We start from the raw sequence: 15080 nt of genomic DNA, 5'->3' as shown, positions 1-15080 counted from the left end.
AAACACATCTTTTGTGTTTTGACCTATTTGACCAATATCTTTTGACCTATTTGAATTGGCAAACAGAAGCAGCAAGAGCTATTTCAGGCCCTGGAAGAAACAAAATAGGCAAAGGCCATATGACACTGGGGAAGACAGGTGTGTGTGGTGGGAGGGGGAGGTTTCTGGTCCTCTAACCAAAGGTGACTGCTCTGGTCTTCCCTTTTCCTCCCCTGTTCACAGTGATGTATCCGAACGAGTTATACTGAACTCTTCTCATGACAGTAAACAGCAGTTTTTCGTCTCACTTCAGTGGATAGTTACATCAAGTCCTTTTTTCTCCCCCTGTATGTTCCTTTGACGGGTGATTGCATACATTGAATTGAAGACACTAACCGGAGATGACCCTGTACCATGTGAACTATGTGGGCAATGCTTTTCTAAATACTCTGTTTTATGTGTCCCTTCAGAAAATAGCAGTGGAAAAAGTACTGAAACGGGAGTGCAAGACCTGTAGGTCTTGTGGATGTTCAGTTGTAAGTGATACAGTAGCTTCCTTTGCTTAATTAGGTAGGATGATTCCTACACAGAGCTTATTACTGAAATGAGGATTGGGTGAAACACCTGCTCCCAAATGTTTTTCACACTGTTGCTCTCCTTTGTTCCCTGTAGGTATGGAGAGTGCAATCACACTGTGGCAGTTCCTTTTGCAGTTGCTGCTAGACCAGAAACATGAGCACCTGATTTGCTGGACGTCTAATGATGGCGAATTCAAGCTACTCAAGGCAGAAGAAGTGGCTAAGCTGTGGGGACTCAGAAAAAACAAAACTAATATGAATTATGACAAGCTGAGCCGAGCGCTCAGATACTATTATGACAAGGTAAATTTTGTTATTCTCATGCAGACTAAGAAAATAGAAACACTACCATTTCATATTTCACCTCTATATGGAAGCTATTCAAAAGTTCCTCTAACTAGTTTTTACAACAGACGACACTATTGAAGGCAATCGCAGTGGAGGTAAGAGGGCAGCTAAAAGATGTCCAGGAAAATGATGCACATCCCATTTCCCAAGGAGGGGAGGTTTTCACCTAGGTTTACACTTAATGGTACTTTCATGTGTTTATGCATTTGGCTACCCAATATTTTCTGTAGCTTTTGACAACAATAAAATAACTGTGGATAACAGAGAACTGTTTCATTATTACAGCCTGCATAGGATCTTCTGGAATGCAGGGAGGTGGTAGAAAGCAGTGATACAGAGAGTGACAGCTTTACCAGCAGGTATCACATGTGTCAGAACAAGGAAAAGTCAAACAGTTGACTCAACAGCATAGAGGGTGGGGTTGAGTTTTCACAGTTTTCATCGGACACATGGGAGCATAGATCCTGTTGGCCAGTGTTTTAGCTAGTCTTGCCTGAGCTTTCTGGTAAATCTTTTCTACAGTTGTATTTGGTCCTAATTTATTAGCTGGAAATACAGTGCTGAAGCACTTCTGCAGTTATGACAGTGCAGTATTACCTCAGCAGGATCTCACTGTAACTAGTCCTTTGTTAATGCTCGGTGTTTCTAAGAGTTTGGAATTTTTCCACTGTGTCATTTTAGGACAAAATCTGGGTTAGCTTCCACAGTAGTCTAGATTATATGTTGCTGTCATTTAATTAGCAGCAATATATATGAGAGAGCACTAATGTCATGTCTTACTGGATGAAAGTGCAGAATAAAAGTAGCAAACAGAGGGAAAAGCAGCTGATCAGATGGTGGGTGTCAGAGCAGGGGTATGTTTGGGTCTGTTTGTCAAGGTAGTAGTCTCATGCTGAGCTCATCTTAGCTGAAGACTGTATCTGCTGTAGAATGTTAAGTTCCCAAGTCAGAGTGTATTTATCTTCTGGGTATCTCAAGTCAAAATAGTGGAACATGTGCTTTGGTAGGTGTTTCTTCATCCAGTTTTTCTGGCCTTGCAAGACCTACTGAATCTTGCCCCTCCTTCACAGATACATCTGTTGAGGTTTGATAGAACTAATAAGACCTAAGGAGTCAGCACAATTTAGGCATAAACCTTTTAGCAGGCAAGCTGTGGTTCTTTGTGTGCTCTCAGAAGCTGGTTACAGGCTTAGGCTTAGTGCGGAGCTGTTGGCTGTTGAGAACTCCACCTTCAATCTCTTTATTTAAAACTGAAATCTGGAATAATAACATAATGAACATAGTAATCTGGAATTATTTAGATCACTCAGTTTGCTTCTGATTTTCAGACATCATGAGCATGCCCACAATCTAGGAGAGGTCAGTAGAGGTTACTGGTAGCTAGCACCTCTGAAAATAAAATTTCTGTGGTATAGTGGGAGTTCATAAGATCACTGCCACTCCTGTGAAACTGTCCTTCACTTTGACATTTAGTCTTTGGTCTTATTCTTCAGCTTGAAGCAAGGTGGCAACAGTACAACAGAGAATGCAAAAATGCGAACAGGGAGTAAGCAGTGTATGTATTAGACTGCTATAACAGAAAGCTATTTGAAGAGAATCTCTCAGATGTGTCAAGATATTAGAAGGAAAAAATTGTAGAACACAAATAGAGAGGTGCTAAAATATCTTGCATATTCATCCTTCTCAATTTTAGACTCCAGCAAATTCAACAAGGAGTTTCCAAATTGTTTTTCCAGCCTTTTTTGGGTTAACAATATATTGGTTGTATTAATTAATATTAAATCTTTTCAGGATTAGTTCCCCCTAAATGGATATTTTTTATAATATGTCTACATTAATAGGTTTTACTATTTCCTGTATTCTTGAAGATTAAAGAGAAGGACTGTTACAGATTTTGTGTATTAAAAAGGAAAACTTCATAGCCATGCTTAGTGGTCTGTTCTCATCTTGATTTTCAGAAAAGGCAGTGCGATGAGATTATACAGTGAGTAATACCAGTGTTCAGCACAGTTATGCGTGCTTGCTGCCTGCACAAGGCAGAGGAAACGAGTGAGCTCAGAGTACTGGTTGTCATGTATTATTTGTAGTGCACTAATTCTTGAAGGGCACGGTGGGGTTGGGTGCTATGCAGCCAGTCTAACACAGCAATCAAAGAACATGTTGACTGCACATTAACTGTGCATGATTTGATGATCAGACTTCCCATTACTCAAATTGGAATTTGGAAGGACTCCTGTAAGATTTTTGGTTTCAGATTTAGAGCTGTAAATTCTGCAATTAAATGTTTTTAGTATTTTGTCCACTAGAAGTCAGATTTTTCCACTTAACCTGTTTCAAAGGTGGCCTGACTGAGAAGGCACAAAAGGATTCAGAGAGGACAGTGCAGTGGCTGTTCCAAGCAGTTGGTGTGATGAATTCCCCTTCACTAAGTGCTAAAAAGGCTTCTGCTCAGCATGGGGAAGCTCGCCTCATTATATGACTCCAACCCCTCTGATTATAAACTTGACTGGGATCAATGGAGACAGAGTGCCTGCTGGTGAATGAACAGCATATCCAGGCAGAGCCCAGATACACAGGGGCTGAACAGACATTACTTAAATACAAAGGACAAGATATTTGTAGCACTCGTCCTTCGAGATCTCTCTGATCTCTTCAAATCAATGGAATATAATGGCTCCTTACTTGAGGCTCCCTTTCTTCTTTTAACCTTTTTTTTTTTTTTTAACCCTTGTACTGTTTTCAGTTGCCCCCCACCCCAGCACACACACACCCCTTTGTCATCTGTTTTGTCTCTGGTCATGCAGCATCTGCTAGAGGAGTGGCTGTACAGTTTCTTCACCAGGGCTCTGGCTGAGGTGATTGCTTGCTGTTCTTACAGCTGCTTTCTTGAACTGTGTGCTCTCTTCTGTCTGCAGTTTTATCTAGGTGTGGCACAAGGATTCTGGCCATTTTTCCAGGAGTTCTGCAGCCCAATGGAAGTTGTAGCTCCTAGATGGAGCTCCCTATGAATTGTGATCAGGGTTTGAACCTCAAACCAAAACCATGGCTATTGCTATTTAAATTGGAGTAAGTCCTTTAGCAGAAAACAGTGGGAGTTTCTCACCCGCTGTGGGGGTTTGGTGTGTTGTGTCCTGTTGGTTCCCAGGCAGTGGAGAAAGGCAGATTATTAGGAAAGTGCAGAGGGACAGGGGAACTTGCTGCAGGTTTTGAAGTATGAGAGATACTTGCTAGGATAGTGGATAATGAATCCTAGTAGGCTGGCAGGGAGTGCTTAGCTGTGGGTTCAGTCCTAAACACTTCCTCTGCCTTCACTTCAGTCTATGCTCCATAGCACAGAAAGGGAAGAAGTTGAGGAGGGAAGGAAGGGCTCCTTAGCATTCTTCTTTCCCTTCTGCAGAACAAAAGAGGAAGGGCTGGTGAGGTGAAAGAGCCCCTCAGACTTTTGCACTCCTCTCCCCTGGACCATTCACCAATTTGTGGGATAAACCAAGAGCAGTGTAGACCTTGAGGTAGCCTTAAGGAGCCTTCTGAGATCCTTGTCCCCTCCCTTGCTGTTGGCAGTGATGGCTGTGTTGGCAGCTGGATGTGAAAGGGCAAATGCGATGCACGCTGAGCAAATGGGATAAACATTGTGCTGCAGGCTGGGGAGTGGCAGCAGGAAAGGCAAGAGGCAGAACTCTGGACAAGACTTCATTTGAGTTGGGGAATTATCAACAGGAACTTCTCTACCTATAACCCAACTGGTCTGGCAGTATGTGAGTTTGAGGCAAAGGGCAGTGATTTTTTAAAATGATGATGGTGCATGGGATAGGCCTTCCTTTCTTGGGCTGCCCTCTGCTGCTACTGCATAACAGCTGTCACTAACTGAGCTACTGCTTCATGCTTTGTCTTTGAAATTATTCACTGTGGAGAAATAAAAACTGATCACTGGATAAATGGAGGTTTATGAGCTCTGCTATTTTGCTTGGGGGGCAACACCGGCTTGTTAAAATTCATCATCTGATTCATCTGAACTTAAAAGTAAATTAATTCCAGTGCTGGAGAAAAATAACACAATTAGGACAAGTTCCTTAGCCTGGCTTTGAAAGCAAGCATGATGTGCTCTTGAGGCTGATGGCTAGATTTATGTTAAATTCACATATAAAGCACCCCAGGAAATGTAGAATGTGGCATGTCTTGATTGTAATTTGCTACCATGATTCTGTTTGCTAAAGGTTTGTAGATAATCTGGAGACTTTCCATTTCCTGTTTCATTTGTACCTGAATTCCCCTCCTCCCTTTTTATTTAGTGCATTTCCCCTGTTGTCTCAACAGAGCAGCAGAACAGATGACAGATAGCACTGAGGAAAGGCACCCTGCACTCTCTCTACCTACAGCTTGAACAGCATGTCCATCATGTCACACACTTCTGCTGGTCAAAAATCTCTTGTAATGCTTTCAGGCAAGGAAACCCTTCACATCTATTCCCACGCAGAGCGCTTTTTAGCTTGAGGTATAGAACTAAAATACCTATACAAGTAAGATTAGTAGGTTTCTTTTTGTTGAAGTTGTGCAGTTACTGTGTTTTTCTGATAGCATAATGACAGATACCTTTTGGAAGTCTCTAGAGGTTTCAGGACTACTAAAGGTCCCCATGAATATTTCAAGATGACACCACAAAAGGAAGCTAGTGACTTTTCCCCATGAGGTTTTTTTTTTTGAGGGAAAGAGGGCAAATCCAGGAAATAACATACAAGTAATAGAATGTAACAGTTGTGGAAGTCAAGCCCTCAGAAGTTAGGAAATGCAAGAATCACAGTTCCCTGGGTAACCTTAATGTTTGCACGAGTTATGCTTGCATCTTTAATTACACAGTCACATACTGTTGCAATGAGCAACTATTCAATATTTTTGCATCCTCTCTGAACAGTATGTGGCCCCAGGCTTTACTTGGTTAATGCTATTCCATCTGTCTTCTAAAGATGGAATAAATCATTTTAGTTTCTGTTAATGGCTGCCTGCTTGTTCAAATGGGTTGGCAGAATGATGTATGGTATATAAATAATACGGGCTTCTTTGTGCTTGTTGCAGTGTGGGGGACAGAGCTTTTCAGGTGCTCTTAGGATTCAGAGGTGCCCTCCCCTCCCGTAACAGGTCCAACCCAGTAGCCCGGTTACTAGTTCCTATTTTTAGTGCCCAAGTGTGAGTGGCAGGGTCCCAGTCTGGTCTTCCTGGCCCTGAGGCCCCTCATTAGTCTGAAATTCAACTTGGAACAGGGTACCATTTCCCAGCGCAGTCTTCCAAGTGTCTCCTGCAGCCAGCAGCAAACTTGCTAGCTAACAGGTTTGAGCCAAACCACTAAAATCCTTGTGTCACGCTGGTAGCATAGTTACACCTTAGCTCTAGATGGCTCAAACAGGGAGTAAGAGTCAGAGCTGATGAAGGTAAAACACAAACATGTGATAGAAGAAATGAAGTCTAAGTTGCACCAATGCACAGGAAATCTTCTGGGAAGAAAGAAAAAAATGGAAAGAGACTCAGAGGTCATGTGCTGTTGAGATGGGCAAAAGCTCCTGTGTATTTCAGGAGGGCATGTGCATAGTTGAAACAAAAAAACCCCAGCCACATTATAGCCTGGTTTAAACTGCAGGGGGAACCAGGCCACTGAGCCTTTGGCATCTAGCTCAGCCAGCTGGTCTGTGGAGAAGGACAGGGGGAGAGACCCATCCCTCCAGCTGGTGGTTCAGAGCACCTGGGTAGGGCTGGTTTTGGAGATGCTCATAAGTGAGTGTCTCAAGTGATGTGGTGTGAATAAACCTGAGCTCCCTAACACAGCTGATGCACTAGAGCAGACGTCGGGCAGTGCTGTACCCAGTTTGGATCAGCAGCTTTCAAAGCACTTTGCAATGGAGGGTGGTCATGTTTGCTGTATTCACTGTTTTACAGACTGGAGGCAGAGGAGGGGAACTGTAAAGTGTTCAAGTGAGGAACAGTCAAGAAGCCAACAGAAGAGGAATGTTCCCAGTTCCCTGCCCTCTTTCTAAATGTCAGAGTGCTGTCTCTTGATAAGATTTTTTTTTTTCCAAGCTATTGGACTGGAGACCCTGCTCCTGGCCCGGTTGTTCAGTTCTCCCCCCCAGCAGTTGCACTGGCCCAGCAGTTGCCTTACTGGCAGCGCAGCCCCGGAGCTCCCTGCAGCCCTGGCTGGCAGCCACTAGCACTCATCGTAAGCCTGCTCATGAGGGAATTTACCTAGAAAATTCAAACAACAACAAAAAAGGGCTAACTGTGTACATATACTTACTGTCCTGCTACCAAGCAAGTGGTCTAGTCTCCCTGCAAATGCAGTCCTTAATATGAGGAAGCCTTCTTTGCCCTTTCAACCTGAGGGTGGAAAACCCCTGCTTGTCATGATGCCTGTCACTGTCTTCTGTGGTTTGAACCATCATCCACAGCTCAGAATGATTCTGACAGATCACTGAGGTGGTGGTAAAAATAAGCTGCTTTTTACCTTCACTTCAATTACTTGTCAAAAAAAATTTGGAAAAGTCAGTGGCATTTCGGAGGCATTTAATTATTTGCATCCTTATTTTCTCTTACACGCTGATGGAGATATCCTCGGGCTTCACATTTAAGAGAAGCCTGCGAAGTGCTTGAGGGATCTGCACTTGAATTCTTTTCATCTCCAGCCATCGTTAAGTGGGCCTTTGTTGCAGGCTTATGGAGTCAGAGGAGCTGCACTGAGAGACCTTCTTAAAACATAACTATATTTAATAATAACAGAGGAAGTATAAACTCACCAGCCTGTTTGCTTGCGTTTTATAGCAATGTTCCCCTGTTTTAAGCTTGTACCAGTGTAAAAGTGCCACCCTTAAATACATTTGATCTTTTTCTGCTGGGAGTCACATTTTCGAAGTAGGAGCTCTGTTGCCAGCAGTTGATGTGACAATAAGTCAAAGCTGCCAGGAGCAGAGGGGAGGTATTATTTTAAATTAGAAAATATATATTAAAAAAAGAAAACAAAACCCATTTGGAGTATTTCTTTTCATATGTTGAGTAGTTTGGAGATTTTGCATTTTTCAAGAAGAATGTAATACTGAGAGAGCAGAGAAAGTGCGTCCATCCAACATTTCGCCTAATTAGCACAAAAAAAAAAAAAAGTAGGCCAAGCCCAAAGCCATGGGAATTAAAGCTCATGCAGACTGAGATCCTGTGGGCTAACTATATGTCCTGAAATTTTGGAGGGCAAAAATAGGCATTGCAGGATCTGTGAGGTGGGTAGACGTGTGTACAGTTCGGCACGGAAGAGGGCAGTTTTGTGCCTTTAGTCTGAGCATGCTGAATTTAATGCCTCTCCCTGCTACAGATCCCTGTTATCAACTTGTGAAACAACTTTCTCCATTTGTGCCACAGCTCCTCACCTGTGAAGCAAAGCTATATCCCAGAGCTCTTTGTAGGATTAATTTTGTATTCAAGAAGGTGCCTGAATTAAATACCAGGACGTTCAGATAGATGAATTACAGGGTGCAGTAGCTCAGCTGAAAGAGGGAAGAGGTTCTGATACCCAGGTGCAGACTCTTCTTTCCCAAAATGAGCCTTGCTTTTGTGACAAAAAATGGTGTCATGCGGGCACTGCAAGCACCCAGCACTAGGTACTGTCCATATATAAATAGGGATGGTGTTTGTATTTTGTTTTCTTTCTTTTCTTTTTTAATTTTCAATCAATTTAACTAATGTTTCCTCTACTGCTCTCAGAATCTGTGGTAGAATGAAAAACAGATTTTTAGGAATATTGTAAATATTTACATTCCCATATGTACAGCAAAGCAAATGTCTTGTTTGCAGGGTATCAGCTGGAGGTGCAGCAGACGTGCTGCACTAAAGGGAAGCTTCTTGGAAAGGTTTTTCAGAGGTGACTTAAAGACAAACTCTCCACCAGGGACTTCAAGAAGAGAGAAATAACTATGGAAATTTCAGGAAATATTGCTTCTTGCCTTCCATAGCACTTGGCTTAGGGTGGTAAATGTTCCAGTCCTTTCCGTAGGCTGGGCCAGCACCTGGTGCCGTACAGTGCATCTGTGGAGGAGCTCACATCGCGTCCTTGGGGATACCATGCATTATGTTAGAGCATGCAGCATACCCAGGTTTGCAGGAAGAGAGCTAGGACTGGAAATGGGACCTTCATGAAAGATTTCAATTTCAAAGGGAGTCAGTTGTTTCCATAAAGGGGACACTTTCATTATGGCAAATATGAAGAAAAAAATAAATAGTTCTACAAACCTTTGAGAGGTTTGGGATTTTTTTCAAGAATTAATTTCTATTGTCAGTTTAGACTGATGGAAACCTTCTGCCTGCACCAGTGAGCATCCTGAGACTAATGCAAACCTGGAGATAGCACAGGCGTACAGCAGGACACAAGTACTTTTCCAACACATGCAAGTGATTGCGGACATAGTTCATGACTGTTGAAAGAAGGACAGTCACCGTCAGCCTAGGTCAATCCTTCTGCACATGGTCAGGACAAGAAGGTAAATGACTGGAGCAGGGAGGCCGAGGTGATTTTGTCCATTGGAGACATTCGAGGGTTTTTCATACTCTGGGTAGTTGGTGTCAGTTTTGGGAGGCATAAATGAAGGAGTTTGCCTTTGTTGTGAAACACAAATGGTGGCATGGCTCGAGTCTGCAAGGTGGCAAAACTGTTTTTACTGGAAAAAAAATATTCCTAACATACCTCAGAGGAAGCAGGAGGAAAACAGCCCACCAGCAGGTCTTTATCACCTGTTAATGGTGATTTTGTTAGGCACCATGAGTAGCTGGGGTGGGGGGGTGGGGAATGGTCTCCCTGGCTGAGCAGAGGTATGGGAATGAGCCAAAGATGAGCAGCGTTAGAAGCCCCACGGAAATGACCTGCTCAGCTTGAGAAGGGAGTGGTGCCCCTCCCTACCCTTGTGAACCCCCTAATATGTGCTGGACTCAGTGCCTCTAAAATGCTGATCTTTCTAGCATCTGCTTTTGTATTTGCAGAACATCATCAAGAAAGTGATTGGACAAAAATTTGTGTACAAGTTTGTCTCCTTTCCTGAGATTTTAAAAATGGATCCACATGCTGTGGAAATCAGCAGAGAGAGCCTTTTGCTGCAGGACAGCGACTGTAAGATGCCTTCCGAGGGCAGGGATCAGCACAAGCACAGCTTGTCAGCACTGAAAAGCACAAGCCGTAATGAATACATCCACTCTGGCCTGTACTCCTCTTTCACTATCAATTCTCTGCAGAACCAGCCAGACCCTTACAAGCCAATCAAAACAGAAAAACTGGAGGAGAAGTCAGAAGGAAACACACCAGTTGAAGAAGTTCGGACTGTTATAAGATTTGTGACAAACAAAACAGACAAACAAGTTATGAGGCCCATGGTGTCCTTGCCTTCCACTTCTGAAACAGCAGCTGCCTCTGCTTTTCTCAGCTCGTCAGTATCAGCTAAAATATCTTCCCTAATGCTACCCAACAGTGCCAGTATTTCATCTCCATCGTCATCTTCCTCCAGGTCACCGTCTCTGTCTCCCACCTCACCCCTTCCTGCAGAACACAGGAGCCTCTTCCTTGAGTCCAGTTGCCACGACTCAGATTCCCTTGAGCCTCTGAACCTCTCCTCAGGCTCCAAGGCAAAATCTCCATCTCTTCCCCCAAAGGCTAAAAAACCCAAAGGCTTGGAAATTTCTGCCCCACCTATGGTTCTCTCCAGCACCGACATCGGTTCCATTGCTCTCAACAGCCCCGCGCTTCCTTCGGGATCCTTGACTCCTGCTTTCTTCACTGCACAGGTAAGACCTGACTGTCTCCTGTACTCTTGGTTCAGCCAGGTATTCCTTCTGTGTGGCCAAGAATGTTAGCTCTATGGGTCTGTCATCATCCAATGGAAAAAAGAAGCATATGGGGAAGAGGGAAACATTAGAGGTCTGAACAAAGGGTGGAAAGTAGGTTCCTCCTGGGGTTCCTACGTGAGCGTGGGAGAGGCCATCACAGTTCACAGACTGCCTGGAAGGATGGTGAGATGGGCAGCTGATAGTTAACATGATTTAATCGCTTATCAGTTCAAACCAGCTTCCAGGTCTACAAAACAAGCAGGAAAAAGCCAACAAGAAAACCACAGGGGTTTTTAGGTCATGACTTGAGCATATGCATTGCGGGATGCTTGATTAGATATCTCTACTAGATGTTGTATCCATTCAAACAGTGTGACCTTTTAATTAGTTTTTGAATATGGAGCAAATTAAGTGGTTTCTAAGACAAGGCTCTTAAGCCAGTTTCAATTTCCAAAGTTTTACAGATCCACAGATACTTGCCAGAGCTGCCTTTCAGCACAGACCTACTGAATAACCAGTAGGTTATTTTGTTCTTTTTAAGCACGTATTTGTGGTAATGTCAATGGCAGGTTCTCATTTTCAAGCAAGTCTATGAAAAAAAACCTAGCAGTTCAGAGGAGAAGAGGAAAATCTTATAGGTAATGACCTGGTGTGTTCAATGGTGAGTTTTGTCTTACACTACTACTGCAAAATTAGACAAAAAAATCCAAAGTAAAATCTAAGTAAAATTATCCCAATGGGGAACACCCCCTAACTTCCCCCCCCCACCCTGAAATAAAAGTTGATGCAAATACTACCATTGAAAGAAACTAACTGAACAGTAAATAAATAAATACAAAGCTGTGTGTTACAAGCTCTCATTTACTTCGGGCTGTCTAGGGGTCACATAATCGCCTTACCTCTTCCCTTTCGAAGAGGTTTTGCACAGATGATGCCTGCAGTGCAGCCAGGTGTTAGAGGTCTTCCAGCTGGCCGCGGGCAGCATTGTGTACCCGCACAGCACGAAGGCCTGGCAGAGGTGAGAGTGTCGGCAAGTGCTCTCGACCAGCGCAGCGCTTGCTGTTATTGAGGTTTTCAGCTGGCTACAGAGCAAGTTTGTGCAACGCTATTGCAGTTCAGACACACCTGTAAGCTACTGAGATACAAACTTGTGTCGCAAAGAAAGAGGATTTTGTGGGCTGTTATCTGTGATATTTGACATCATAAAGCCTTCAAGTGAAGGTATGTTTGGCAGAAAGAACAGAAGTGTGGCAAACCAAAATTGAGGTGCATTGACCGACTCCTGTAACCTCTAACTGTGGTATAACCACTGTAAGTATTTTGCTTGTAGGGAGCAAATCTGACAAATGAATCATATCGAATGCCAACCAGACACAATGACACCATGAGTTATGACAAGCTTGCTTTAATTTACCGCTCTCCCAAGACTCAGTATGAACTGAGATTTCTTTCCTCATTTTGTTAATTATTTCTTTGAAAAATAGTTTTCTCATTCATCTATAAACTGGTGTACTTACTGCCCCTGAAAGACAAGGGAATTAGGTGGATGATTGTGGCCCTCCTTTAGCAGGATGGCTAGCTAAGGCTGTGATGACTGTTAGCCAACTTAATGCCATTACAAATCTTTTTTACAGGTTAACCTATCACTGAAGAGGCAGGTGGCACCCATGTAGGGTAGTTCCCGGGTCTGTTTATTTAAACTTTAGGCTATACAGCAACATAGCTTTTTCCCTCTCTTTTAGCCTTCTATTTCTAATGTGGATAAGAAGCACCCTGCATCCTAAATACTTGACCTAGTGAATATAAAAGAAAAACTATATAACAACTGTGGTCAGATAACTCTAATATCGCAATGCAAAATAACTAAAGCCATAATTTAGGCTGGAAATACGCGGTCCATCCCATTATCCTAGGAAGAGCATGCATCATATCTCAGACGATCTCTGATTTATCAGATCCGAGTGGTAGACACCTGCTGCCATGGGGCAGGTGCAGAACAGGATGTCAGACACAAGTTCCTGCTCCAGGAGCGATGTAGGTTCGGTGAAGGTCCTGCTGCCTGAGAGGGTATTTCAGATAGCTTTCCATTGTACCTGCTGGTCATGAGGAATACCCTCAGATGGAGCCCTGCGAAAGGACACGTGATACGCACAACCAATTTCACAACAGAAGAATGGGTTTGAAGATGTCAGTGCATACAGTACCATAGTTTGCTAGAGAAATGTCAGCTTTCCATTTGGTTAGCTTCAAAGAGAGATATTTAGATTTTGCTCAGTACTTGCTTCTTTTACAGATTACTTATTATTGTTATTTTTGTTGGCTTTCCCTTGCTCCATATGGATGTATTATTTTGACTCACTCTCTTTCTTCAGGCCTCTACTTTAGCATTTGTAACATTTACAACATGTTGTTTCCTTATGGACAAAGTAGTGTGCCTGCAGCCAGCACGTGCGTGATCTGTATTGTATCCACATACACCACCCAGGCTCTAGCACATGCCTAATGACCTGGGAAATAATGTACGTGTGACAGCACTTGTCCATTATCTGACAGCTAGAAGTGACAAGAAAGCTTGTACTTACACACATTCTTTGTCAGAGAAGTCAGGAGCCATGAGCATTGTTGCTTAACATAATCCTCTCTGTGCAATGAATTATTTCTATTTAAACTGTTCCTATGCTTAGATTATAATCATGTTTTTTAAGTAGGAACTTCCCACTGGGTTCCACATCTAATACCAGATGTACAGCTGCATGAGGGCAGAAAATGAAGTGACACATCAATTTCCACATGTAGTTTAAGGATAGCCTGTGCTGTGGTGTTGTTTACACTTATGTTTCCTCTGGTGGTTTTGATGCTTGGCTGATGGCAATACTGAGAGCAAGCCTGAGAGGCCCTGTGCTCTTTTTGCATTAAATATTAACAGATTTGGAGGCTTGCTTTGGCTGGCTCTTGGCTCTGGCAGAACTTGCAGACATTAGTGCTCTGATCATTGGAGGACATGGACTTTTGCTTAGCACTGTTGTTAGGCTTGTTAACATGCTTCCAGAGATGAATGGAGGACATCTCTGTTTCAACTGCATTTTCAGTTCTGAGTATCTGCAGCTTCTTAGAGAAAAAATAAAGAACTGAGGCATAGCGCATTGGGGCTCTTAGTACAGTTGGCACAATACTGTGTCCTTAGTCGAATATTGTTGGGTCTTGCTGCTTACATCTTTGGTTTTAAGGTTAGTAGGCTCTTCTGTAAGTAGATCTCGGAGTATTTATCCTGACCTAAATCGGTGTGTTCTCTGTCAGTCTTGTAAATCCCCATCAATAGCTGCCTGCCTGTGGAGTGGAGCATCAGCTTGTAATGCAGCACAGGACAGGTGCTTTCACTGGTACTGCTGTTTTCCTGCCACATGAAAGCACCGTGGTGCTGGCAAGAGGGCGTTTGTGAAGGAGCTGTTCACAAGTGCCTGCTTGTCAAGTATTTTTTCTTAGATATCTTGACAAGAGCTGTCACTTGCTGAGATCAAGACAGAAGTTTTCTCCTTGCCAGGCCTCCACCCACTCTTTGTCCCTTTTGTTGTCAGCCAAATATATGCAAACCCTGACCTCACTGGTACTTTGGTGACCACCATACCTGCTGTTTTACTGCATAAACACCTTTTGCTTTCCCAGCAATACTACGTTTATTACTCCTTGGGACATAACTGTGGTTTCTTCCACGGGGGTTTGGTGTTTCTGACCCACCTTCTTCAGCACAAGGGAAATGGCAGTGTCCTTTTCCTTTGCATTTCTCCATGAACCCTGCTTCTTTTGAGATTCCTTAGAGAAATCATCCCTTTCAAGAGCAGTCAACCTCTTTGTATTAAACAGCCTTTCAGACACCTTACGACAGAATCACTGGGAGGACCTTAATGTTTGCTGCGCCTTGTCTCTCCCATCTATTCTGCTGGTGTTAAACTAATTGTTTGACCCTGTTGTGAACTCCAGTGCAAGCACATCAGAGCAGGTCTGTATTCCTGGGTGTTTGCACAGAGCCTCAAACACCACAGCTGATCCCTCAGGCACTGCTTTGCAAATAACATGTCCGTCATATTGGAAAATCCACATGACCTGTGGTACCTGCCTTTCTGAGCCTGCTCACTGCAGAGGCTGGTGACATGATGTGACAGCCCATGGTGTAAGCAGTTGTTAAGTGAGACCCCTGGTTGCAGTTGCCATATGTGGGAGTTTATATCTCTGGCCTGGTGGGAAGCTAGCAGGTACCAGAATGCATGACGTGCTGGTTACTAGGGGGAGATACACCTTATCTTCAATCTTCTAACTTTGCTTTACGTGTTTTAAACT

General features: G+C 43.3%; 1 protein-coding gene across 2 annotated transcripts in view; it reads left to right on the top strand.

Annotated features, from left to right (window-relative positions):
• The window catches only part of ELK3 (ETS transcription factor ELK3), a 39287-nt gene that overhangs the window by 16817 nt on the left and 7390 nt on the right, over positions 1-15080 (top strand). The window contains exons 2-4 of one of the 2 annotated variants that reach the window (XM_074827017.1): positions 652-860; positions 9909-10348; positions 10572-10703. In XM_074827017.1, the coding sequence (XP_074683118.1) occupies positions 654-860; positions 9909-10348; positions 10572-10680 (756 nt within the window). In that variant the 5' untranslated portion in view covers positions 652-653 and the 3' untranslated portion in view covers positions 10681-10703. Of the gene's footprint in view, positions 1-651; positions 861-9908; positions 10704-15080 lie in introns of both variants that reach the window. The other variant, XM_074827016.1, reaches the window with a different exon arrangement.

This window comes from Strix aluco, chromosome 5 (genome assembly GCF_031877795.1).
Source record: "Strix aluco isolate bStrAlu1 chromosome 5, bStrAlu1.hap1, whole genome shotgun sequence".
NCBI classification, from domain to species: domain Eukaryota; kingdom Metazoa; phylum Chordata; class Aves; order Strigiformes; family Strigidae; genus Strix; species Strix aluco.
The sequence above is the reverse complement of the archived record's forward strand: the minus strand, read 5'-3'. Positions and strand labels throughout refer to the sequence as shown.